This window comes from Pagrus major, chromosome 16, assembly GCF_040436345.1.
Source record: "Pagrus major chromosome 16, Pma_NU_1.0".
NCBI classification, from domain to species: Eukaryota; Metazoa; Chordata; class Actinopteri; order Spariformes; family Sparidae; genus Pagrus; species Pagrus major.
The window spans coordinates 13,215,360-13,242,899 of NC_133230.1; the positions used below are offsets into that span (position 1 = coordinate 13,215,360).

Below are 27,540 nucleotides of genomic sequence, written 5' to 3' on the forward strand. Positions count from 1 at the left end.
CAACTTTTTGTCTTTGTCTGACAGAAAAGGTCTTCCACAACATCCTCCTCCTCTGAACTGCTCAACTGTGTGGGCGGTCTGGGTTCTGTAGGAAAAGACGTTTTTTTCATTTGTTTTATTATTATTATCTTTTAGATAAAAAGTCACATGATATAATAAGTCACTTATGAGGTAGAAAGTCAAAAATTATGAGATAAAAAGTCAAAACATACTTCACAATTTTATCTCATAATTATTTAAGGCTAAATTTCCATCAACTTCTTGTCTTTAGCTGACAGAAAATGTCTCCCACTACATCCTCCTCCTCCTCCTGCCCAGCTGTGTGGGTGGTCAGGTTTGTTTCTGTGGGAAAACATGTTTCTTTCAGCTTATTTGTATCACAAACATCAATAAATGTCATTACATTAAAAAAAATGAATTACAATAATGGTTGTTAATGTATTAATGACCCCCACTGATGTATGATTTAAGTGCTTTCATGATCATTTCCACTGTGTCCCGTCACTAATATGCAGTAGGCACCGCCCCCCCCCCCCCCCCCCCCCGCCGACTGCGATCATTAAAATTTGATCTACCAGTGCGGTACAGCAAATTACGCATGCGCACAGCGGGCTCCTAGGCTTCTAACTGGCGCATGCGCACTTACAAATCCCCAGAACCAGCAGCAGCGGCGGTAGCTCAGGTCAGTCAGTCCAGTCAGCAGTCATCCACGCATCTATCTATATTCCCTTTTCTTAAATTAGCCACTTTAAGCTTCGCGATACCGCCCCCAATTTCAGCGTCGGTACGGAGCCGCCAGGCCGGGACAGAGACGGAGAGAGAGGCCTCGGCCATGGAAGCGCTCGGACCCGGTAAGACATTTAAAAAAAAAAAAAGGCAGCAGCAGCGAGCGGCAGCGGGGAGAGCGAGCCGTGTGTGGGGCGCGTGTGCGCCAATGCGACGCTTCACTGGGGGCCGCGGCTTCCAGCGAGGCCTCCACGTCCTGACGGGAAAACAAACCGAGGCCCAGCCCGTGTGTGTGTGTTTGCGTGCGTGTGTAAGTGTATTTACACCGAGCGGGAAGCCACGTTTTGCGACTCTACGCGGACGGTCGGGGTTTTAATCGGGTCTCCGGTCATGTCTGCGCGGTTTTATTTATCGGAAGCACGCACAGCCTCGTCGTGTCGGGGCTGGCATTGTGTGAGTGGGGATTTAACTAGGACCGTCCTTCCTCCTTCCTTCCTTCCGCGTCGTGGTGTGTTTACGTTGATGTTTGTTCGCGACGTGTTTTTTTTTTTCTTTCTCGTTTTAAACCGCATTACTTCGAGCTCGTTTCGACGCCGACATCGCACATTTTCTGTCGAAATTTGACAAAACATCGCACCTGTGTCAAAGCTGAGGCACCTTTTTTTTTTTTTTTTAAATTTGTACCATCGCCATCAGGAACAGCGCGTCTCCTCGGGGCTGCCCCTCGTCCAAGAATGACAGGCGATGGGTGGGAAAAAAACAACAAAATAAACGCCGATAAAAACACATGTTAGTGGCGTTTTAACGAGCGGTACGTGCGTGTTTTGTGGCTGTTTTTCATGCGCGCGCGCGCGTGTGTGTGTGTGTGAGGCTTCCGCAGGGATGAATGGCGCTTTTTATCGATCAGATTTTTTTGCGGGCCAGCTTCATATTATCCATCTCCTATATGATAACAAAGGCACTTATATTGCAGCGATGTGGTGATTAAAGCACGCGGAGGGGGGGAGTCCGCCACACACCTGTACACCCACTGATACGATGCCTTTGTGTTGTTACAGCACGCAAAAAATGTGTGTTTACCTCGCTTTTCCTGCATTATATTTGTGAAATGCGCCTTTACACACACGTGTAATTGAATGCAGCTTGCAGAGGAATCGGTGAAGCAGTTGTTTTTTGTGTGTGTGTGTTGAGTCCACACACACATGCTCTAGAAAACAAAGGTGGTGACATTAGGAAAAACGTAGATGCATTATTTAAGGGGGGCATTTGCTCAGCTGCAGTATTAAAAATAAATGTCGAGCATATGCATGATGATGTGTGTGAGTCCAGGGGAATGATTGGAGATGACAATATTGTACAACCATCCACAGGTGTGTGTGTGTATGAGCCAAGACTGCCTTATTGTCACACTTAATCAGTGTAAACCTTGATGACAGCAGCTGCTATGTGGCCAATTTTACCTGATACTACCTGGTTTTCACGAATGCTTTTAATAAATGTGGATGCGGTTTTGAGATTGCAGACTTCGATAATGATAAATAGGGTGGTTTTTGTGTCGTCCGGTACCAATGTCAAGGCCTTTTACGCTCATAATTGGCCTGCAGTAGCATGCATCTTCATGAGAGTCTTGTGCAACAGCTGTATTAAGTGATTTCTAGCTGACGAACAAGATCCTGCAGTTTCAGCTCTTCAGTCAGTAGAGTAGCATCAGGAAACTGTTGTTGTATTGCTTTTTTAAAACCTGATAGAGAAACTATACATACAATCCAATCCTGTATAAGTCTTCACATTGCAATTCTTAATTTAAAAAGTGCATTTGACAGCTTCCTATGGTTAGGGGATTTCTTTAGACACACACACGCACACACACATTGTTTATGACTTCATTGTGGCTGGAAATCTTAAAGCGGAGCCCCCCGAAGGTTGTGATGAAAGCGGAGGGTGTTCACAAAGAAGCTTGTTTGAGTGGTTGTTTTCATTCTTTATCAATTCATGAGGTGCGACTGTTGAAGTGGTGTTCAGATGCAAACAGTTGGCACTAGAGCCCAACCAATAGTCAAGTTTTGGGGCCGATTTGAGGGAGTGAAAACTTCTGATATGGATATTGGCCGATAAACGCACTTTTTTTTGTAGTAATCCCTCAAATGTTGTTATCAAACACTTGTGACAAAGATGCGCAACAAAGGCAGGATATTTTAAAGTTTAACACTGTTTCAGTTCACTGATTTCAGCTTCGACAATTAAGCTTATTGTTAAACGTTGAAATATTCTGCAGTTGTTACATATATCGTCGTGTGTATCAATCGATATATCGAATGTTTTACTCCCTAATATCGGTGTTGACATTGACTCCAAAAACTGCATATCGGTTGGGTTCTAGAGATAATATCAGGGCGCTGAAACTGTACACCTAACTGGAAATTTGAACCACCCCAGGTATCTTTTTCTGTAAAATAAAATTGTAAATATCAGTGCATAACGGGCAACATAAAAAACCTATACAGATATATCTTTGATAGGCCAATATCAGCCAATGATATGCCATAGTTGGCACAAATTAGAGCGGCACGATATGGCAAAACAAATGCCATTATTTTGACAGATATTGCAATATGGTTCACAATTGGTGAGCATTATCATTTGTACGTAGTTTCCACTGAAAAAATCTGTTAAAAACATGATGATGTGATATCTTATGGTGTCTTTACCAAACAAACATGTTTTCTTTCATCTGGAGAACAAGTTTTGTGGTGCAGGGCATCTGTGCAGCACTCCAGGACCTCAGTGTAATACTTCTTCGTCACACCTTTTACCCTTTTATCAAAACTTTGATGTTGCACTTGAACATTTAGCGATTTCCATATTATTTTTGATTAATTGTGCAGTTCTAGCACACAGATTTTCACAGGAAAGACGTAAATTCAGTTCAGTTCACTCTAGGTGGTGTGAACTGAGGCAAAGATGAGGCTACTTGAGTTGTAAATGTTTCAACGTCAGTGACAAATACGTGATCGTCCTGAAATACATGACTCCACTTAATGAATATAGAGAGACGGGGGCAAAAAAGACAAAATCCTGGAGGAAAATTTGGGAATGTTTGAGGATGATCTCAGTGTGTTGTGTGTTATTTCAGCAATCAGCTGTACTGCCAGTCGTGAAAAGCATCCATTGGCTGATTAACATGGACGGCACAGGTGAAATATTGCTTGAGTTGTACTTTAACTCAGCTGTAAAAGTCAAAATGAGCTGCTCCTGGAGAGTGTAAAATCTCTACACTGAGGGTGGGATATTCCCTCCTTGTGAATGGTCTTTCTCAGTACTTCTACTTTTCCACACTCGAGTGTTGTACCTTAATCCAGGTGATTTGCTGGTGTGGGCGTCAGTGTGCTCCCTGCTCAGTGCAGTTTGTCTCTGACTCATCACCAGGCCAAGCCATCATCCTCATGCTTAGCTTAAGCCCAGCTGTCTCTCTGCTTGATCACACGGTGGTTACCAGGGACACGCGTAGCATTAGTGGGCTCCACAGTGCACGAGTAGCAAACCGTTAACTATGAATATGAGTGCACTGCTCACGATATATTAATGGCTATAAAACGTTGGATCAGTGAAGAGATAAATCAGGAAGGTGATAATCTTTGTGCCGTGTTGTGTTGCTCCGTGAAGATGCTGGTGGTCCAGTTGGAGCCAAGCTGGACGACACACTCGGACTACTTAAGGAGCAGAAAGACTTGTTGGCCTCCAGTGCGTCTGTCATTTTCTGTGCCAGGAAAAGCTAATTTCACTTCCTCTGTGACTCAAAGTAGATGCAGCTCTGTCTCACTTGGAGCAGAAGCAGAAAATTACGGAGGAAGCTTGTTAGACGGGTTGTTTAAATTGGGGCCTAAATGCCACATTTGATGAGTCGGTGTCAGGTCTCTTTGTGTGATATTGTAGCTCTATTTAATGTATTATTGATAAGTTCTCCTGTCAGAAATCAGACTTTTCATGCCAATATTTAAGACTCACATACTTTTATAATGCATGACAAGGACTGTGTAAAACAAACCATTTGCATAGAAATTATACGTTTTTCATTTAAGTTTTACAAAGAACAATGAAATATACTTGTGACATTCGTTCAGATGAAAAAAATCCTCGTATTTATAGCTTTCCTTCTGTTGTACTCTGTTGTTGGTAGGTCATGTGATATTTTTCTTGAAATTTCTCATATTAGGAGCTTTTCGTTAATTTTTCATGCCCGCTTCCCTGAGACCATCTTGTCCAGGTTGGGGCACTAAAATATCCTCATTTACATGAATTTAGGCCAAGTGGTTTTTTTTGCTGAGAGGCGGTACAAAATACTGAAGTGACCTCATGTTTACCGAAGCCCTACTCTTGTTCCTTATTTCTGTATCTGTCCGTGTTGGTTTTTGCTTCGAGATTTTGTTTTGATGTAATTTAGTTAGAGCTAAAAAGATAAATCAATGAGTTGATAACAAGCAAAAAAAGTGTAAAATGCCAACCTTTCTCTAATTTCAGCCTCTCTTTTTCTATTTCTGAATATCTTTGGGTTTTAGACTGTTGCTCTAACAAAACGACACATGAAGAAGTTGCCTTTGGCTTGTCTTCACTGTTTTTGATGTGTGACTAAATGTTTTAATCAATATAATCCTTAGTTGCAGCCCTGCTTTTATCTTTTCCACTGTTTGTTCTTTCACTTCAATCAGCTGATTATATTTGTATCCATTCCCAAATTCACTTGTTGCCATTTTGGTTTGCATGGATAAAATAACTGAGACATTGCTGAATGAAGAAACTTATTTAGTGCTGAAAGGACTGGTCTGTTTATCGAGCAGTTGATTGACAGGAAGTTAATCTGCAACTATTTTGCTAATGAAATTAATCATTTCAGCTTCCCGTTTGTGGGAATGTGTTGCTTTTCTTCATCTTATGTGATAGTAAACAGAATAACTTTGGCTTTCTTTGGCTGTTGGTCAGACAAACGAGGCAATTTAAAGACACCAGCTTCGGCTCAAGGACTACTTTCTCAAGGACATTTTACGGATACCGCTAATTGAGAAAATAATTGTCACCTGCAGCCATTAAAACCTTGTGGTTTGTGGTGTTGACTGTGGTAAGTAGTAGACGGTTTGTGGAGGGAAAGATGGGTCCAGGCATCTCATGTTGAGACACACACATTGCTAAGTGTAGTAGTGTGGCAGCTGAGGAGGTTTATATATAGGTACCGCTCTGGTGAAAGTGGGAGAGGAAGAACTCGAACACGCTGAGCCTCTCACACATTAGGGGTGGGCGATCAGGCCAGAAAGCAGTATCACGATCTATTTAATCTCAATCATGATCCACAATTTAAAATGCACTCTGTGTTCTCAATTTTGAAATGGCCTGTAGACCATAGCCAGCTTTTGAGAGAGCCTATGATTTTCTCCATTTGTACCATTAAAACAGAATACTGCATTAAAGATGGTTGACGCCATGTTGTTGGCTATTAGTCACGTTACATTGTTAACAATACGTTGCTCAAAGTAATTGGTCCCATCTGCGTACATTGGCTACAATGCTCTCTTGGTTTGTTGATGTGGTGCAGATCTGCTGGCTACTAAGAGGACATTAAATACGAAAAGTAGAGATTCCTTCATGATTGAACACAATCTAAAATCACTAAATGAACAGAAAAAGTCAAATACAGAGGGTATCTGCAGGTCTTAAAGTCTTAAAAAGAGTTAAATTTAGTTGCCTCAAAAGGGGTTTAGAAGGTAATAAATAGCCTTAAGTGCAATTTAACAAAGACATTTTTTTGAGCAAAAATACCAAACGTTCTCTGGTCTCTGCTGTGTCAGGTTGAGGATTTGCTGCTATTGTCAGATTTTTATATCCTTATAAACTTAATATTTGGTGGTTTTGGCTGGTTGTTCAAATTTCAGTATTAATCGATATGAAAACAATTTTTAGTTGCAACAGAAATAATCTTGTCATCTTTTGAGATCGGATGAAAGAGGTTTTGACCCGACTTTTGTTGTAATTGTTGTGATCATAGTTGGCGGTTGTGGTATTATATCCCAATTATTTGTCCGTCCCTTGTACAAACAACGGGACAATGTTTCATGTAGACACACATTTTCCTGCTTCCGAAGCTTACGGCACGCACCATTAACACAGTGCACCAAAATGGAGGCACAAATGCATGCACTTGAATTGCTATTGAATTGCAGTGCACTTGAAATGCTTTACTGTGGTTGTGAGACATAATGTAGAATAACAAACACACACACACACACACACAGACACACAATGTTCAGCTTGCAGCACAGCGTAGAACACTCGGTACGCCTTTTGTTGCCATCAGTAACAAGGCCAGTAGGACAAAGTGGACTGAATCATCAGATGATTTTAATCCAAGTCGTGACAAAGAGAAGCAGACGTGCAACAAATAGCTTCTCATGAGACGTAGCTTGAAACTGTATCATAGACATATTGGTGCAGAAAAGCTGAATGATGGTATAATAAAGCTTTATTTGTATGATAGAGGAGGTGGTGGTGGAGGTGGAGGAGGAGTGGGGAGCAGGGAGAAGGGGAGGTGATTTGGGGCCCAGGCTAGATGAGGGCATGTTAGGGAGCGTGTTTTCAGGAAGCGATGGGGAGGGTCCCGATTGTCCGTGCTCTCGCGCTTCACTTGTTAACTGGAGCGTGTGGGTGCATGGAGTTCAGGAGGACCCCCACAGTCTCTTAGCTGTCAGTTGACAAAAGCATTGAGCAGCCTCCTCCAACCTCCGTCAGTAACACCAACTCAATGTTATTTTAATTTCATTTAAATATGGACTTCTTTCCCCCTCGATTATGAGCTCAATCTGCTTTTGTCCTGATGTAATTCAGAGAAAAGATGGCTCTTCTTGGAGCATTTTTCTGACTCTTTTTCAGAGATCAAGTAAAATATGACGGACAGAGCAGCCATCACAGTGCCTTCTTCCCTCCATGTCAATGTCAATAAGTAGTGTTGATATGTGAGAGGTCCGTTGCAGCCTGAGGTCCTTTTGAACTGGTGGAAAACATTACGTTCCTCCATTGCCTGCTGCTTTTCATGCTACCACACCTGCTTTGGTTACCTGTGAACATGCGCGTGCGTATCCTATGTAAGATGCATGTGTGTGGCGTGTACTGTGTGTAACGGTAATCCCAGACTCTGTGCGGCACCCCTCCATATGGCCCTGCTGCTGTCTGTCTGAGAGGAGCTCGGTCTTTGTCTCCGCATGAGGGGTGGGCGCCCCGTGTGTCTGGGTGGAGCTGGGGGGCGGACCGACAGATAATTGGAGGTCATTGTTTCGCCAGCCCCTTGTTGACCCATGTAGGTCAGGGGCCGGAGTTGCGTATCAATCAAAGAGTGTATGCGGGCCTGAGAGGCCATTTCAGTGCATTCAAGCAGGTGTCACTGATGAGATGGTTTGCTACAAGCTTGGCGTTACGCCGCGCACATTAGTCTATATGATTTGACGTGTAATGCAAAGATAAGCGCCACCCCTTTGTTCACATGAAAATTAAACGCCAAACATGCTTTATTTGAAGCTTGATTGTTTTTTTGATGGGTGTAGAATCCATGAATTTCTTTAAAGAGTCTGATGACTGAGAGGAAGACGGCGGCTAATGCATGATTCACACATTTTGAAATGAATACATTTGCTGATATTCTTGTATAAAGTAGTAACTGGTATTTCAACGTCAATAAATGCCCTTATAATTAGGGATGCACGATATGGATTTTATTTTTTCAATTTTCAATTTCACATTTTCTATTAGAAAAACAGTTTATAATCTGTAGTTTAATCACAACTGCGGGTAAGAAAAGCTAGTTTGTAGTGAGCAAAGGCTCTAATAAGATTTGTGAAAACTTGTAGACTTTCTTCCCTCTTCTGAACTGCTGTAGAACATGTGTAGTGCACATTGCAATCGTGTCGTCTTCCTCTGCAACTTTAAAAAAAAAAGTTCACGCCTGCGACCACATTTGGCTCTCATGCTGCGATTGTTGCTCTTCTGTCTTCTGCATACCACCACCTACTATACCTCAGAGTGTGTAGATGCAGGGCTCATATTATCTGCTCCTCTAATTTGATAATATAAACTTCCCAATATCGGGCCAATATGTTGTAAATTCCTACTTAAAAACTCTAAGGTGGTGGTAATTCACACGTGTCATTTAAGTAAGTACTTGTTGTGTCAGATTTTAACAGTCCAATCACTTTCCTCTCTCTCTTTTCTCTCCAGGCCCTCCTGCCCCGACCTCTCTGTTTCAGCCTCCGCGGCGTCCCGGCCTCGGCACGGTGGGGAAACCCATCCGGCTCCTTGCCAACCACTTCCAGGTCCAGATTCCCAAGATTGATGTCTATCACTATGATATCGACATCAAACCTGAGAAACGGCCTCGGAGGGTCAACAGGTAAATCCACCGATGGGTTTGAGCAGAAAATGCACATGTGTATTTTTCTTTGCCTAAGATGTTAATGATATTAAAATGCTGATGCTCTCCAAGCAGAAACTCTCCTCGGTGCAAGAAGTTTTAAACACTAGTAAATAGGGACATGTGAAAAATTATACTGCATCATCTCTTTTTGTTTCTGTGTTTTTCGTTTACAATCCTTTTGTCTCCGTCTTCTAGGGAAGTGGTGGACACCATGGTGCGGCACTTCAAGATGCAGATCTTTGGAGACCGACAGCCTGGCTACGACGGGAAGAGGAACATGTACACAGCACATCCACTGCCAATTGGAAGAGACAGGGTTGGTATTTCAAATATGTGACCTTTTGTGTCATCAGCATGTATGCAGATTAATTTGTGTGTCTTCTTAAACGATCTGTAAATGTTTTTGTCATGTTGGAGAAGGAACGAGCTATAATGGATTCATAAAAGGAGCAATAGTTGGCATTTGACAACTTAATTTTAGGAGAGCAATTCTGTTATCTGTTAAGTGTCAGGGTGTTTCATAGTGAAATAATTATTTAAACCTTTTCCTAGTTTAATTTAGAGTAATATAAAAACAACTATGCCTACTTTGTTTAAAAAAAAAAAGATCTGCATTCATGGCAAAAACCTTAATTGCATGATTAAAAACTCATGGTTATAAAGACTTTCATTCACATTGCTGCTTGTACAGTAATCGAGTTTAACATCAGAATTAAGCAATTTTCCCCCAGTTTTTGGCCTCTTGATGCTGACTCATCTTTTGTCATTTAAAAGACAAACTGACTCATCAATGACTCTTTCTGTGCTGCTCTTCTTCTCCAAAATCAACTTATCCATTAAGTATTTATTGCTTATCTCTGTTCTTCAATCCCTCCAGGTGGATCTGGAGGTGACCCTGCCTGGCGAGGGGAAAGATCAGACGTTCAAGGTGTCTTTGCAGTGGGTGTCTGTGGTCAGTCTTCAGATGCTGCTCGAAGCTCTTTCAGGTCACCTTAACGAGGTCCCTGAAGACTCCGTTCAGGCTCTGGATGTCATCACACGGCATCTGCCTTCCATGAGGTACCGACACTCATCACTTCTGCCTCTTCACAAATGCACATCTGTTGACAGTTATTGCTTTTCATTTTTTATTTGTCTGTATTTCTCAATTTCCTGCTGTCTTGTGTCACCCTGATCAAATCTTATTGCACAATATAATTGCAGTGTTTGATGCCTTACTTTGGTCCAGCGACTTTTGTAGTGCAACACTCGCAACAGCTGAACCAAAAGACACGGCATTCCTGACTTATCTGTGTCCATCTCTAAATTAATTTGGATATCACATCACACCAACAAATTGATAGCTTTTTTTAATGGGTTTAGACTATTTAATGGACTGTGAATAACATAAAAGGTTTGAAGTCTGACAAACTTGAAATCTGTCACTAAAGTGTTCCTCCTGTGCTTTCGCTGTCTAAAAACGTTCTAAAACTGACTTGTATCATAAATTGGCTGATTTATAAAAAAAAATAATCTTGTGGACAAGTGGTGTAACGGAACGGACTGTAGTTGATCCCTTATCCTTATGGATCAGCTTGCGTGTGAACCGTGGATTAATTGCAACATGTAACCATCTTAATCAGCTTAATTGTCTAAGATCTTAACAGACAATCCGTGGAATATGTTCTTCCAGCTGGTAAGCACAACAGTGTAAAACAAACAGATATTTGAATGAAGTCTGGTGTACAAACAGGAGGGCTATGCTTGTTAACTTGGAATCCTAAAGTGCTCGCTGGAAACTTGATGGCTCATTTCTCCCTAAATGAAACGGCCTTAAAGTGTGGAAAGGCAAACAGACAGATTATAGAGGTTTTTAAAAGTAACTCTACCTTCCTCTACCTCTTCCAAAGTCATAAGATCCTCATCGCTGCCACTGTCTGACGCTATATTTTTACTACAACTACGGTAAAAGGAGACAAATAGATTACACGATCCAAACCTCGCCATTTGTGACCCATTGCAGGACTTGACATTTCAAGAATCGAGGTGCTTTGAGTGGTGATTATTTGAGTCCCTTATTCGTCTGCCGTGTTTTTTTTGTCCACAGGTATACTCCAGTCGGGCGTTCATTCTTCTCCCCTCCGGAGGGCTATTACCATCCTCTGGGTGGAGGCAGGGAGGTTTGGTTTGGTTTCCATCAGTCTGTCCGTCCCGCCATGTGGAACATGATGCTCAACATCGATGGTAAGACTTGATTGGAGCTGATCGACTTCAGCTGTGATTTATTACATTCACGTTAATTTTTCTGCATCAGGCTGATATTTATTGTGGGTGTTAAATGATTAAAAAAAATTATGTCTTAATGCTGTGAAAAACAGTTTTATTTACACCATCTGCTGCACCCTTCTTTGTCAAGACTTTAACAGTTGATACATTTCTTCAGAACCTGATCTTTGTCCAGCCAAAAAAAACTTGAACCTGTCTCAACTTTTGCTGCACTTCTTTCCTGCTGTCAATCTCACGATCGTTGCTATCAAGGATAAGATGATTGCCTCAGAGATATCAGATTCCTCCCTCATGCTGAAATATTATAAACCAAGCCAAGTTATGGAATTTGATAAGCCTTTAAACTCCTATCTATTAATCAAATCAAACTTCCAGGATTGTATAGTCTCTCCTGTACCTGAAACAAAATATCCCCAACAATGCATATGTTGGTCAGTGCAGGACTGGGTTTGCCTTTTGTCTAGACAGCAGTTAAGTCAGTTGAAATTGTAAAACTCAGTATTTCACAAGGTGTTCCTGTGCTAAGCAAGTTCCTTAATCCAAGAGTGAAGCAGTAGTTAAACTGTCCTCTTAACACAAAGACCAAAACATTTTTTTTTTTCTTATTCTATCAGAGACAGGAACTTACTGTGATATGATTAATAAACACAACATCTCACGTGTTATCTGGACTGAAATGGTTTTCATACTTTGTTTGTATCCACTGATATTGACAAGACCAAGTTTGTCATCTGGAAAGTTTTTTTAGCATTTGATAGCAGCTGCTGATGAGATCAGGACTTTCATTATGGCTTCAAGAAGGTGCTTTAAACCTCCTTTTGTCACTGCTTCAGCCTCATTGGCTTGTTTTTACGTATTATTCTACGCGACTGATTTGCTGAATAATATCACATCTTTTGTACCCCTCAGTGTCAGCAACAGCTTTCTACCGCGCTCAGCCTGTGATAGAGTTCATGTGCGAGGTGCTGGATATACAGAACATCAACGAACAGACCAAACCCCTAACCGACTCCCAGCGTGTCAAGTTCACCAAGGAAATAAGAGGTGAGCACTCAATACCAGCAGTAATGTTGACATTTAACAACCAGTAAAGCTGGACCAACATTAACAGACATGCACACATTAGATACACAAAGTCTGTGAGTCACTGTGTATCAGATTCACCAGAGAGATTACAGAAAGGTGTTGGCCTGAGGGCTCATGCATGTTGTAAGAACTAAAGAATCTACACCCACTGCTGGATACCCACTGCACATACACAGGGTTTGTAAGGGTGCTGGAAATCCTTGAAAATGCTTGAATTTTAATGTGGTTTCAAGGTTGAAATGTACTTCACCCCATTCAATTCATAATAATCACCTGTTTGAGTGATTGTTTTGTATTGGCTTGGCCAGGTTTTATAGCATGAAACATGAAACTCATGTGCTGCAAAAGCTTGAAAATGCACCTTGAAAATGTTCGAAAAGGTTCATGAATCATTTTGAGTGTATATGTACATACATATATAATTTTCCTCAGCTCTAAGGTGTTGGTAAAGCTTGAAAATTCTTGAAAAGTACTTGAATTGGACGGTTGAAAGGGTGCAGGAACCCTGCATTTCTACATCAATGCAGCACACTGCAGGATTGTGTTTCTGCCTTTTTGAACAGAAACTAGGCTGTCTCAAATAAGAAAATATGACCATGAGATTCAGACAAGTATTCATGAGGGATCTCCTCAGTAGACCTGTGCTTTTTTCATAGCTCAATTTTTAAATGCAGGAGATTTTTTTTATTCCAAGCAGCTCCAGTCTGTTTGTCTTCTTCAGTTCTGTTACACAAAGAACCTCCAGATAACCTTGTAAGACTGAATGGCATTTTTCAGATTTGAACCAGACTGTACGTTTCCTTTGACACTTGTACGCTCTCTCACGTCTGTTTTTAGTCTGCGTTTTGAGACGGGTTGTGACAAACGTGAAGGGGAAACTGCAGAGCTGAAACACCCTGTACACAATTGGCTTGCCTTGTCAGCATTTAACTTTATCACAGTTCTCAAAAATGTCCGTAAAGTAATGGAAGAGTGCAATTTTAATCCGCTAAATTTAATGATGTCAAAATATGAGATTGCAGTTGGTCATAAAATGTAACTGCTTCATCACACTCTTTCTTGCATGTTTTTAAACAGGCTTGAAAGTTGAGGTCACACACTGTGGTCAAATGAAGAGGAAGTACCGTGTGTGCAATGTAACGCGCCGACCTGCCAGCCACCAAACGTAAGTGCCATTTACTCATCAGTTTGTTCACCCTCTTGTGTCAGCAATACAATGTATGTAAAAAAAGTCACAACATAAGCTTTTAAACAATTAACCCAGCTTTGGTCGTGTTTTCCTTTTTTGTTTTGCACACATTTCGCCCACACTTTCCATTTCTTCACAGGTTCCCCTTACAGCTTGAGAACGGCCAAGCCATGGAGTGCACAGTAGCTCAGTATTTCAAGCAGAAGTACAATCTACAGCTCAAGTATCCACATTTACCCTGCCTGCAAGTAGGGCAAGAACAGAAGCACACCTACCTTCCCCTGGAGGTGAGAAAGAGGCTGTTTTGATGCTTGAAAATCGTTATTTTAGTTTTTTTTTTTTTTTTTTTTAGACAAAAAAAATCCCTTTTCATCTCCTTTTACTTAATGAAATGTTTCCTCTGCTTTTCCTGTAGGTCTGTAACATAGTAGCCGGCCAACGCTGTATCAAAAAACTGACAGACAACCAGACATCCACCATGATCAAAGCTACAGCTCGCTCAGCCCCCGACAGACAGGAAGAGATCAGCAGACTGGTGAGTGCTGTTTCCGTCTTGGGGTGGTGGTAAGAAAGGCAACTGGTAGGCTGTCCACATTTGGTATTTCCATCACAGCTTTAAATCCATCAAATCACACCTGGCATTACATTGGTCTCAACATGCGTCTCGAGTGTCCTCTTGATTGGGAAGTGGGAAGTGATCGGATATCACTTCCCAGATCTATATGCAAATATACAGATAAATCATTGAAACAAAGAGATACAACATTTTATACACAACAAAATACATATCTTCATGTATAACATTTGCTGAATTAACAAGACGGCCCAAATTGTTAAGAATGTGCTGTAGACAGCGCTTCACAAAGATTATAAAGTTTCTCCTAACGCTGCAAATCTCAAAATTGAGTGTTTTTTTAAGGGAGTGTGGGGACTTTCTCAACAGACAACAAAGAAGTGGTCTGTATTAGTTAGTTAATATTGGTAAAATGTTGTCTTCTTTCATAAATTTAGTGTAAATGGTCAAATCAGTTAAAACAGTGTGTTGGGAGGTAAGACACACTTTGACACGGAGCAGGCAGGCTGGTACAGCGTTGCCCGAACACACTGAGACTTTTTATATGGAAAGAAAAAACTGAATGCATTGAATTTAATGCCGAATTTACAAGAATGCGTGAATGATTTAGAATTTGCCATAGCTGTTTCACAAAGCTTGCTCTCCCTCAGCAGCTCTTAAAATCACACGATTTGTAAGGGAGTCTGGTGATAATGGGGTGAAAAGCTCAATGGTTAGATTGTACGCTCAGTCCCATTTTTGCCTCATTCCTTTCTTTACAATTCTAATTTCTTCATCTGCCCTTTACCTTCTCCTCCTCAGGTCAAAAGTAACAGCATGGTCGGGGGCCCGGACCCTTACCTGAAGGAGTTTGGCATTGTGGTGCACAATGACATGACAGAGGTGACGGGCCGTGTTCTCCCGGCACCCATGCTACAATATGGGGGCCGGGTGAGTACAGACACAGGAAGGGACTGTGGCAGGGTGAGTACTTGGGGATGGGCTGCACTTTTGGGGGCGCAAGCCAAACTGGGGTCGCACAGGGTGGAGGGCATCACAGAGTGAATGCTGGGACATTGGGGCAAGATGCAGGTTGACTTCTGAGCAAATTTGAGATTGAAAACGGTTGCTGTTTGAGCTCACGCTTTTTGACTAAATGATGTAGAGTTGCAAAGTGGGAGGAGGTATTTTGGGCACCTTTTTTTGGTTGCGAAACAAAAGTCCCATTCGTGTTCCCCATACACCATATTAGATGACTCATAGTTTGAGATTCTACGGCTCAGATGGAAATCACATTCCCACGGTTGAGTCATCAGTATAGAAGATTTTGGAGCATGTTTACTTCTGACATGTTAAAAGACAAAATATATACATATTGGTAGGAAAACAAACAAAATAAAAACACACAGATGAACCAATGTGTTAGAAAATATCTGGTTGCTTTTAAAAGAAAGTTGCAGATACTTGAGGAGAGAGAGTTAGCTGCAAATACCAGCAGTACTAACTACACACTGCCAAACATTGTACTTCTGTTTCTCTGTATTCATGCATTTAAATTGCCCACTTAGAACTTCTTGGAACTATCTGAAGTCTCTGTGAATCATGTGACAATCTGCATTTTGAACTTCCATTGTCGTGACTCTCTCTACTGAAGGGCTCTGAAGATAACTAACCATGTATTAACCACAACTCCCAAGGTGCATTTCTGCATGAAACATCCAATCGAATTCTGACATTACAATCAACTTAAAGGAATTGCACGTTAATTTTAGATTAATTGAGCATCTATGAAGCAGCGTTTTGCTCTCGGATGCACCAACAAAGCGTTTTGAACAACTCTGATTTTTGCCTCTGACTGGCTTCTTCTCCCTAGCAACAGTGGCTGAGGCTCATGGGTATTTTGAGTGTTTGGGAAAAACAAGTACAGAACTACAACTCTTCTGATTTTGCAACTCTATAACGATTTAAATCTGTTAATTGAGGTGCTGACTGGATGTAGCATTTAACTTGAATATGTGGACACCTATAAGACCTGGAACTTGCCCCGTCTTATAACCCTGCAGTGAATCTCTGTGGTCTGTAAAGTGCATCTCTTTAAATACTCTTCCTTCACTGACACATCTTCTAAGTGCGAAATATGTGAGCACACATAGATGAAAGCTCGGCCTTTCAACTGTTGTATTCAGTAGAGCAGTACAGTGTTAGTGGAGGAATTTGAGATGAGGAGTCAAGTCACTCCAGACTGCTGAGATTCACCCTCTGAATCTCAAATCAGCTGTTTAGAGAAATCTGATTGGATGGTGCCTACGGAGGATTTTTGAGCAGGATCTGAAAGAAAATCATTTGCACCCAACTTGTCAAGAGAAGACGTAACTGGGTGCATTTTTTTCAGCCTTTATTGAAATTTCTTTTACATAAATACATGCCTTTTACTTCTACATTACAGTGTGGTTGTTGCGCATAAGAAGCTGATTTGGGATTCAAGGATTGTGTAAGGGGGGAAGAGTGAATGTGTTGCGAACAGGAGGACGATAAGACTCGGAGCCACCCAGCATTAATGTTAAACCTGTCTGAATTACTAACTTTTAAAGCCTGTGGAGTGAATGTGACTTTATCTCTCATCTGAAATTGAAAAGGTTAATATAAATACCACAGGTGCTGAAATAAAACACCCCATTCAGAGGCAGCGAATGATTCTGCAAGGATAAGATGAAACTTTAATGATCCCTGTGGGGAAATTTGGTTCAGTGTATGGGGCAGCTTTTCTTATACGCTCTGCTTCATTTACGATTGTGCTTCACTGAAATGCTCTTATGTGCCAGTGCCAAGCTTAAATCCCTTTATTGGCTCCCTGAACTATACGTTGGTTAATTTACCCAAGATCCTATCACAACAACACTCTCTCTCTGAAAGGTTTGGCCACATGCCTGCTGGGATATCGGGTCTAATCGGCTTCCACTGAAATGCCTTTAATTGTAGACTGCAAGCTTTTCCCATTTGAATGACTCGAATGCAAACACACCTTCCATTTTAAAATGGCATGCTGATGTTTGTGGACATAAAACTACACCAAAGTATTTATATAAATGTGAGATGGGAAAAGCAGCAGTCTATTTCAAATGTAGCATGCGTTGTGATGAGGTTTTCATATTGCTGGCAACCTGTAAGTCATGAAACTGTGATCATATTGAAGTTTTTTTTACTTGAGACAATCTTATAATGAGACAGACGCTTTTAACGTTTCTTTGCGTCCAGCTCTCAGGTAGTTCATTGTGGTCACTTGTTTTAGAGAATAAAAGCTCCTAATGGCCTTTGGAAAATCTCGTTAACTTAATTGAAAGCCACTGCTCTTTGAATTTGTATTCACAACCACACTCGAGGGAGTGGGAGCACTCACCTAATGATGTGCCTTTTGAATAGATACACTAGACTTGTTCGTTGTTCATGTCAGGACTCCTGATACGGGAAGCTATAAAACCCAGAATATTTATGTGAAAGAGCGTTATTTTTAAAGAAGTCTCCACAATGCTGAGCATAGACTGTGTACATCCAGTTAAGATAACTATTTAATGTACAGAACATCATTACATAGTGACCACTTTGAAGCTTCTCTGTGTGTAGAATTTGATCTTTGTAGGCATTGTGTTTGACTGTATATGGTAGAAAAATCAAAGGTGTAGGGCTGTACTACCTTTTGTATTGGCTCATCCAATCGGGGGGTTGACTAAGAGAGTAGGGACTCTCTCCGCAGAATAAAACCGTGGCCACGCCCAACCAGGGCGTGTGGGACATGAGAGGGAAGCAGTTCTATGCCGGCATCGAGATCAAGGTCTGGGCTGTGGCCTGCTTCGCTCCACAGAAACAATGTCGAGAGGACCTGCTCAAGTGAGTTGTGGCATCAATTGTTTTGAGTATGTACTTAAGAAGGATGAGAGAAAGTGACGCTGTGGCTCCAGGGATGCTAATGTCGGTCCCACCAAACTGAAATGTCTTCAAGTATTGAATATGTTCCTTGTTGTTGGATGATGTATCCTACTGACTTTCGTGATCCCCTGACATTTCCTCTAGCTTCCACCCTGAGGTCCACACTTGTGGTTTTGAGTGACCAGTAAATATTAAATGGATTGTAATGATATTTGGTTCTGACATTCATGTCCTCCTCAGGAATAACTTTGGTGATCTCTTAAATTTTCTTCTAGCCAAATCGTACATATTTAGAATTTGTACAATACTTGAGTTTATGATTGAATACGTGCAAAACTAGTGACACGCACATCAGCCTCAGATGTGCCAATTAGCACGTTAGCATGCAAACACATCGAACTATGTTTTAAACGTGAAAAATCATGACATTAACATTACAATAGATATTTTGAAGTAGTTGCGTAAATGTTCACTGCACTGGACACCATCTATCAGCGGTATAAAACGTGACTGTTGCATCCACTTATTCTGAGAAAAACACAGTGGACGTTTTGCACCAAAGGCTATATTCTGATTATTTTGCCTACATTTAGATACAATTTGAAGACCATTTTAATATTGCTGTTTCATAAAACTAAGTTTTAAATAAAACACACAAAATAAGGCAGAATCTAAAAAGGCAGAATATACCCTGTGGTGCATTAAGTCAGTCGACAGATGTGTTGTCATACGGGAAAAAAAAATAACCAAGAAAAATGTCCAAATCTTATTTAGCTGAAAAATAATTATATTTCCTGTCTGGTTTTCTGAGATTTCTGAGGATTCAAGAGTTATTCCAGAGGGATTTGGTGCATCTCCTCTTTCCTCTGCTGTTTTGAATTTATGATGCCATATCTCAAAATGACAAAGAGATACAAGAATCAGATGGAATTGAGGACAAGGCTTTGGGGGTCTGCCATTTGGTGGTTGGGACATGGTACTCCATCTTAAAAGGTTAAAAATAGCTTCAAAATATCAGTGTACCCTCACAAAGCAGTTAGTGAGGCTGTAGACATTGCGGTACCTGTAGTTACAATGGGCTTGCATATGTTGAATAAATCTTTTGATCCCACTTTACATTTAATTTGATTAGATGTTGCTACTCACATTTATGCTGCTGATTTCTAATGATTTTTCAATAGGAGCTTCACTGACCAGCTACGAAAGATCTCCAAAGATGCTGGGATGCCCATTCAAGGCCAGCCATGTTTCTGTAAATACGCCCAAGGAGCTGACAGCGTGGAGCCCATGTTCAAACACCTCAAAATGTCTTATGTAGGTCTGCAGCTGATTGTGGTCATCCTGCCTGGCAAAACACCAGTCTATGGTAAGAAATCCATAATAGTGAATGAGCAAAAAGGTTAAAGCTTTTTAGACATGACAATGAAAGGAAGAGGGTTACATGTGTAGGAATTCAAATTTTAAACTCAATTATTTCTGATCTTAATCTTTGTTCGTGTCCGTTTTCGTCTGCAGCTGAGGTAAAGCGGGTGGGGGATACTCTCCTTGGCATGGCAACCCAGTGTGTGCAGGTGAAGAACGTAGTGAAGACGTCCCCTCAGACCCTCTCCAACCTGTGCCTCAAGATCAACGCCAAGCTGGGAGGCATCAACAATGTCCTGGTGCCTCATCAGAGGTCAGAGTGGATTTTGTTATTTCTCCACTGCAGTCCAGAAGAGAGTCTGGAATGCTTCTTGGCTTTGAATGGTGTAGATTGGTCGGATGTTTTCTGAGTACAAATAGTCCTCTGGTAATCATGTGGTAAAGAACAGTAAAAGTTAAAGTCATGATCTGCACAGTTTCATAAAAAAAATGTATTTTATAGGAATTAATTTTGTTTAATGATCTTGGATCTTTTTTCTCACGTAATTTTCTTCATAGTCGTGCTGTTGTTGACGGAATAAGAATTATGATGCACAAGCCTGTGGTGTAAAGTCTCTTTTCTTTCTTTTGTGTGTCCTGTTTGTGGTTCAGGCCGTCTGTGTTCCAGCAGCCTGTCATCTTCCTGGGTGCAGATGTCACACATCCTCCAGCGGGTGACGGGAAGAAGCCGTCCATTGCTGCGGTGGGTGGGCAGCATGGACGGCCACCCCAGCCGTTACTGCGCCACTGTGCGTGTCCAAACATCCAGGCAGGACATGTCACAGGTGACATCGACTGTAAGTACATTTAAATTTTCCTTCTATTGACAAACTGTGAATTTGTACTTGTATTAATTGGGTAACTCATTTAGAATCAGATCAATGCATCAATTTGACGTGATCCAGTGCGCAATATTTAGAGTAATTAAGTTATTTAATGCCACTTATTAAATTTATAATACTAATTGATGTCAGTTTTGGACAGAGGTGGAAGATGTTCTTTCTTTTTTTTAATACTGAACTTAAAGTAATATTACTACAGCATATAAATACTTTGTTGCAAGTAAAAGTTCAAAGTATTGGCATCAAAATACAATTTAACTACCAAAAGTAAAAGTACTCATTATTATGAATTGTAATGTAGTACATGTATAAAATAGCATAAAATGGAAATACTCAATTACTTTAAAAATACTTAAATTCCACCACTGTTTTAGACTTTGTGGACAGATCTTATCCAAAATTCTGATGGACCATTGAACTTTAGTTTTCTATTAATAGTTCCCTCCTGTTTTTTGAGTCTACATCAGTTGTTATTGTCCTGTTCCAGGAGCAACTCTTCAGCCAGGAGGTAATCCAAGACCTGACCAACATGGTGCGAGAGCTGCTCATCCAGTTCTACAAGTCCACACGCTTCAAGCCTACACGAATCATCTATTACCGTGGGGGCGTGTCAGAGGGACAAATGAAACAGGTGAGACAATCTGGCAAATTTCTACCAGTTGTTTTTGTGCTTATTTGTATCTTGTTTCGGCAAAAATGTTGCCATTTTGTGATCTACTAGGATGGAGTAGCAGCTGTGGTTCATTATGAGAGGAGTCTTTCAAAACTTCAACTTAAAAATGAGTCTACAAATGATCAAATTAAATTAATATATGTTTTTTGTATTGTATCTATCAGGTTGCGTGGCCGGAGCTGATAGCCATCAGGAAGGCCTGCATCAGTCTGGAGGAGGATTACAGGCCGGGCATCACCTATATAGTGGTTCAGAAACGCCACCACACTCGTCTGTTCTGCTCGGACAAAGCTGAGAGGGTCAGTAGGAGTTCACTCCACTATGATGTGTGGTATTTAACCACCTTCTATTGTACGAGACTGTACTGTGCGAGTCTTAACAGTTATTATCTTATTGATCACCGTCTGCAGGTTGGTAAGAGCGGTAACGTCCCAGCAGGCACTACAGTGGACAGCACCATCACACACCCGTCCGAGTTCGACTTCTACCTGTGCAGCCATGCTGGAATTCAGGTGAGAGATTCACGCTCACACACTTGTCAGAGATGAGGGTTAAATCTTACTTTTCCCACCCCAGCTCTCCAAGTCTCTGGCAGATTTGCACACCAAAATATAGAAATTATGGTCACAACTCATTATTTCAGTGGAGATTGTCCTCAAGGGTACAGCAATTTTGCTCCATGGTTACAGTGATAATGATGGGTAATGACACTAAATGGCATGGTTTGGATGCTTCATTGACCTATTTTTGGCTGTTATTTAAAGTGAGACTCTGACCACAAGCTCTTTTCAATAAAATTTAAAAGATGGCTGTAAAAAGTGAAAACAGACACTTGGAGTGGTTTGTGCACATTTCAGCATTTGGTTCTTGCTCTTAAGTTTGGTCATAAGAAATTTTCTGTCCAAACTTGTGTACTGGTGAGCTTGATACTGCCCTTAAAAATATAGGACTTCCTGGTTATAAAAAGAAATTAAGACCGATGAAACATGCCTCATGCTGGTTTGTCAGTTTAGCCAACGAGCAGTGCATTTAGCTATTGTGAATTGGCTAGTAGTGTTCTGAAAAGGGAGAATTAAAACATCATGTGCTGTATCTGAAAAGAACCACTGTCTATTTCTGGAAAAAAATCAGAAGATGGAGGTTGTATGTGTCATCAAGTAAATATAGTGCACATGGCATGATTTAGAAATAAGAACATGTTGTGTTCCTTCTCCTCTCAGGGAACCAGTCGTCCCTCCCACTACCACGTCCTGTGGGATGACAACTGTTTCACTGCCGATGAACTGCAGCTCCTCACCTACCAGCTGTGCCACACCTACGTCCGCTGCACGCGCTCCGTCTCCATCCCAGCACCGGCCTACTACGCCAGGCTAGTGGCTTTCCGAGCCCGCTATCACCTGGTGGACAAAGACCACGACAGGTGAGGCAGCACCGGGAATCTGTGGGTTCAGTTCAAGGGAGACAATTGACATAGCCTGTCTGTACCTGAGTTGGACCAAAGCCAGAGAGTTGTGTTGTCACAGCTGTCAGGAATTAAACCAACACCAATTGTGTGCCTTTGGTGTCGTAACACATAAGTTTAGCATAACTTCAAGCATAACTTACTATTTAAAACACAGAAGTCGCACAATAACACAAACAAACTGATTGAGACAGCGGTAGACAAGCAACTGATGTGTTCAATGTGGTTAGAAATAACGTTTTTGTTAATGGAGTCTGGTGGTTTTAGAGAGAGCGATACAACAGCTGTTTCTGGTTAAACAAAAAGGATTTTATTCCTTAACAAAGAGGACTATCCCATTAGGGATCCTTTCCATAAAGCTGTCAGATACTCGGAATAATAGTCTGAATCTGTCAGTGGCGGTTTGCGGTCGTGTTGTAGCCATTGCAGCGGGTTTTGTGGCTGCCGACTAAGGTGAACTTCTTGGCCAATTTTCTTTGGTTCCCATAAGCCATTCAGACACCAAAATATTTAGGACCCAAATCTAAAGATATTGGCAAAAAAATCCCACACTAGTCGGTTAAATGTTTCGACTTTATAAGAATTGAAATGCAACTTTGCTTTCCAACTCCTGAGTTCTGAGAAGTCAAAATTACTATTTTTGTCAATGGAGTCTGGTGGCTTTGTACAGTGATACATATCTGTTAGTGATATCTCTGCGGTGATCCTTTCCATAATGTTGTCAGACACTTGAAATAACAATGTGAGGCTGTCGGTGGCAAAAACAAGCACATTTAGTAGACCTACTATGACAGGCGCTTTTGTCCTCAAGGATTATGTTGCAGCCAGTCTACTGAACCGGTTCCAAAACCTTTTGTACATATTAGTCATTTAGACACCAAAATATGTGAAAATACGATCCATATTTAGAAATGGATGCCACTAAATCCCACACGCTGGTCTTTCAAATGTTTCAACTTGGCAGCTTCTGTGTTCCGAGAGGTAAAAAATGATATTTTTGTGAATGGAGTCTGGTGGCTTTGAACAGAATGTTACAGCAGCTGTTTCTGGTTCATCAAAAAGGATCTTATTCAAAGTTTGGACAACAAAATATGTGGCAATATGACTGGGTCTAAAAATACCAGGATTGCCCTTTTTAAAAGACCCTCTTTGTCATTTGTAGTTAAAAATAAATGTGTACTGTATTCTGGTTTGGATTTGGTTGTTGAACTGAGTTTCTGGTCTATTCTTTTTGTCTCAGCAAAGCACTTTATTTTAAAAAAGTGATAATATAAAATAAGAAAAGGCCAGTAGAGGCACGTGTTTCCAGAGGCGAGAGACTAAACCACTTACCCACCAGAACACAGCTCATGATTCCTGTTTTCATCCCTGCACCCTCTATTTCCTGCATTTTTGTGATGTGATATCATCCCTGACAGTCAAAGTAAACTCTGCCTTTCTCTGTCTCACAGTGCTGAAGGCAGCCACGTGTCGGGTCAAAGTAACGGCCGGGACCCCCAGGCGTTGGCCAAGGCAGTTCAGATCCACTATGATACCCAGCACACCATGTACTTCGCCTGAGCTCGCGAGCACGTCAGCCAGTCCACCCGCGGATTCCCTTTTCTCTCTGTCTTTTTATCTCTTATTTGCCAGTCTCTCTCTCTCTCTCTCCTCTTCCTTGACATCTCTCTCTCCTTGTAGTCTGTCTCTTTCTCTTCACACTCACTCTACTCATTTTCTGAATCTGCACCAAAGCGGCTCTTGGACGGGAAAAATCTGCTGCGTTCCGACGTCCAGCAGGTTTTTGTTTTTAAAGGAACAATCTCCAACCAGCGTTCCCAATTGAGCCGCCTTTCAAACCAGCAATCCAGCACTGCGAACCCTGAGGGTTTCCAGTGTACAAAAAAGAAAAAAACAAACCATACACACATACTACAAGTTGAGCCATTATTTTAAGTTTTTTTCTATTTGAATGTCTGCACTCTTGTGTTTGTAAGATACACTGAGCAAGGGAGTGGATTGGCACAGTCTGTGTCAGCGCAGCTCTTTAGCTCTCCCAGCTAAGCAGGACTCTTATCTACTTTTACCTCAAAGCCCCTTTGGGCAAAATCTGTCACAAGGTCTTGGGTTTATTGGGTGGTGGGGAGGGAACTCTACAGGAAAAGAGACGGAGGGGTGTCGACCTTTTGAGAATGATATATATATACATATATATATATTTTCCTTTTTATGAGCGTGTGTTTTAACTTTTTCTCCTTTACCGTCTTTTACAAGCGAGGTGACCTGGGTGTCATGCCCATAACTACTTTCCTCCCATCATAGCGAAGAATACGCAAGTCTTTGTGAGTGAGTGAATGTGAGTGTGTGTGTACGTGTGTATGTGTGTGTGCGTGCGTGTGAGCATCTCTGTATATACATGTACTGCTGTATGAGAGTGTGTTTGTGTGTGCGCATGTGTTTCATGGCAGGCCACTGAATTGTAAAGGGAAATCAAGGAGATAACTGCTGTAAATGCCTCAGATTTGTTGTTTTTATATTCACACATACAGTACATATAAGCATATATTTACATCTATAGAGCAACTTTGAGACATATGACTTAAACGGGCCTCATGGAGGCTGGTGTGGGTATTTGTAGCAGTCCTGGTTTGCTTATAAATTGAAATGTTTTGAATTACATTTCACTGCGAGCGTAAGATTGGTGGGATTTGCACCTTTGTGCCTCAGAACATCGTTCAATCCCAGAACAAAGGTGATTTAAATCATTTCAAGTGTAAGTGAAGTCAGGTCTGATGTGTAGCAGTAGTAACCGTGGTCTGGCCTGTGACTGGCTCAGCATTGGGACCTGTTAAAAGGCTAAGGCATTAAACGCAGAGCATGGTCTTATCAGCCATGCTTTCTGTGTGAAAAGCAGGATCTTATTTTTCTTTGGACCTGATTATCTGAAAGATTATATGATGACACGGCTGGACGTTGCTTTTCTTTTTGTTTTTTTTGTTTTGTTTTCTTTTTGTAGTAGTTTCAAGGGCCGGAAACCAACGTAGTTTTTTGAGGTCTCCCTTGTTAATACTGGCCAATTCATTGCACTGACCCGGGACGCTAGGCAAGCAACAGAGGGCACTCTCAATCTCTCGTACCTTTATGCATTTATACATACGAATCAACAAAGCAGATTTGTAAAAGTTTAATATAAGATGTTTTGTGGTTATCTTAAAAAAAAAAACTGTTGTTTAGAATTAGTAGTTTACCATTGATGTTGTTGTTGTTGTTATCGTTGTTGTCAATGTTGTTACTATTGTGATGAAATTTTACGGTTGGCAGCAAAGCCAGTTATAGTTACTAGTGCGACTTCAGGAATAGACTTCAGTTGTTGAGCTGCAGGTTTAACGGGGTTAGAGCTTTGGGTTGGAACATTTTTTTTTTGTAGCATTCTGGTTAATGGTGAGAAGGAGAAGTAGGCCCCAGGATGGATGAATTCATGCTTCCTCTGTAGGTTTCGAGGTATTGTGTAGCACTCCGACTGGTAGGACAGATCTGCCGCTGTGTTATATCACTCAGGTGGTTTTGATCAGATAGATGGAGACAATCAGGGATTGTAATCAGAGTGAAACTAGATTAAGGGATTGGTTAAAAAGCGGTCTGCGAAAGGCAATGAGTTGAATTTTTAGACTTTTTAAATAATGGTTTCTATTCCTCTGTGTGTATTTGAAGTATACCCATCTTAAAGTCTCTGCTATTTGACGGTGTTTGTTTCATATTTTTATGCATTTTTAACACTGGATTAAATGAATTGACAATAAGCATAAGCACTGCCCGTGGACCCCCTGTACAAACACTCGGCACACTGTCACCATGAAATCTGGTGGCAGTTGCACAAATGGTGCCCCCTGGTGTTGGAGGGAGAGTTTGGAGGAAGAGGTCGACGTGCACGCCTCATCAGGGGGGGACAGCTCAGTGGAAGCCCTTTTGTAATAAACCACCCGTAAAGCAACAGGTTTACTATGAAATGAGTTTGAGCACCTGCCTGTTGGAGGCGTGGACGTTGGCATCGGGGAACAGAGAAGCAGGAAGTGAAGAGCGTCAGGGGGGATTGGGAGGGTGTCGTCGAGGCATTGCATGCAATAAGTTTTACTCTTTGCAGATCAATTTTTAAAATGTGCACTAGTTTTACCAAGCCAAACGGGCTGTGATTGAATATTCATCTGGCATCTCTAACGGGGAATGATTTGTTTTATATCCTTCACAATATTAAACTCCAGTCAGATCAGTGATCACTCCCTGTTTTGTAACATTGCGAAGCAATATTAACCCAGTTCTAGTTTTCAAATGTGGAAAAACAAAGCTATAATTCTACTCATTGTGGTTGTTGGTCTACTCTCGCAATTGTGTCTCTGTACTTTTTTTATTTTTTTGTTATTTTTAGTTTATTTTATTTGCTTGTATCAATCAGTGGGAATGTGCATTTGGTGGAATAGTTATGTAGGCTTTAGACAATTTTCTTTAAAGTAACAAAATGTAGACTTTGCTCGCCTGCATGCCAGAGTATTGTCCTTTTTAAAAAGAAAAAAAAAAAAAAGAAAAAAACCTTTTTGGAATCATATTTATTATGAGAAAGAAAAAAATATTAAAGCTTTTTTTGGTAAATGTTTATCAATTTAGTGGGACTGTTTTAGGCTAGCAATATTTGTCCAGTCTCTCTAAGATGCATTTTAAAGATTCCTACACAAATGTCAGTAATTTGGGAGGTACACTCTGTTTTCTGAGGCGAGAGGGGATCGGCTCTTTGCGTTGTGTTCAAATTCAAACGAGGTACTTTCTTCAATCACGGACGCGTTAAAGACCCGACCCCTCTCGTCTTCCCCAGGTTACTGTAGCGAGCGTCCATTTTGTCTCCTCGTTCCTGGTTTGTACCTGTGGCCACGCCTCTCGGTGGGGGCTCTCCTGTCACCATGGCATCAGTGGAGCAGGATTACCTCTTTTTAACCTTTTTA

At 41.2% G+C, this 27,540-nt stretch overlaps 1 protein-coding gene across 1 annotated transcript; it reads left to right on the forward strand.

Annotated features, from left to right (window-relative positions):
• The first annotated feature begins 775 nt into the window (after positions 1–775).
• Positions 776–27,103, forward strand: ago4 (argonaute RISC component 4). Its single transcript, XM_073483416.1, is given in 20 exon segments — positions 776–851; positions 8,980–9,151; positions 9,371–9,491; positions 10,053–10,234; positions 11,262–11,398; positions 12,350–12,484; positions 13,604–13,691; positions 13,855–14,002; positions 14,131–14,250; positions 15,091–15,252; positions 18,020–18,153; positions 19,374–19,558; positions 19,708–19,867; positions 20,206–20,299; positions 20,301–20,390; positions 20,923–21,066; positions 21,273–21,407; positions 21,519–21,620; positions 22,329–22,528; positions 24,022–27,103. Coding segments are annotated over 20 exon segments (2,637 nt in total). The 5' UTR covers positions 776–832; the 3' UTR covers positions 24,131–27,103.
• The last annotated feature ends 437 nt before the right edge of the window (positions 27,104–27,540 follow it).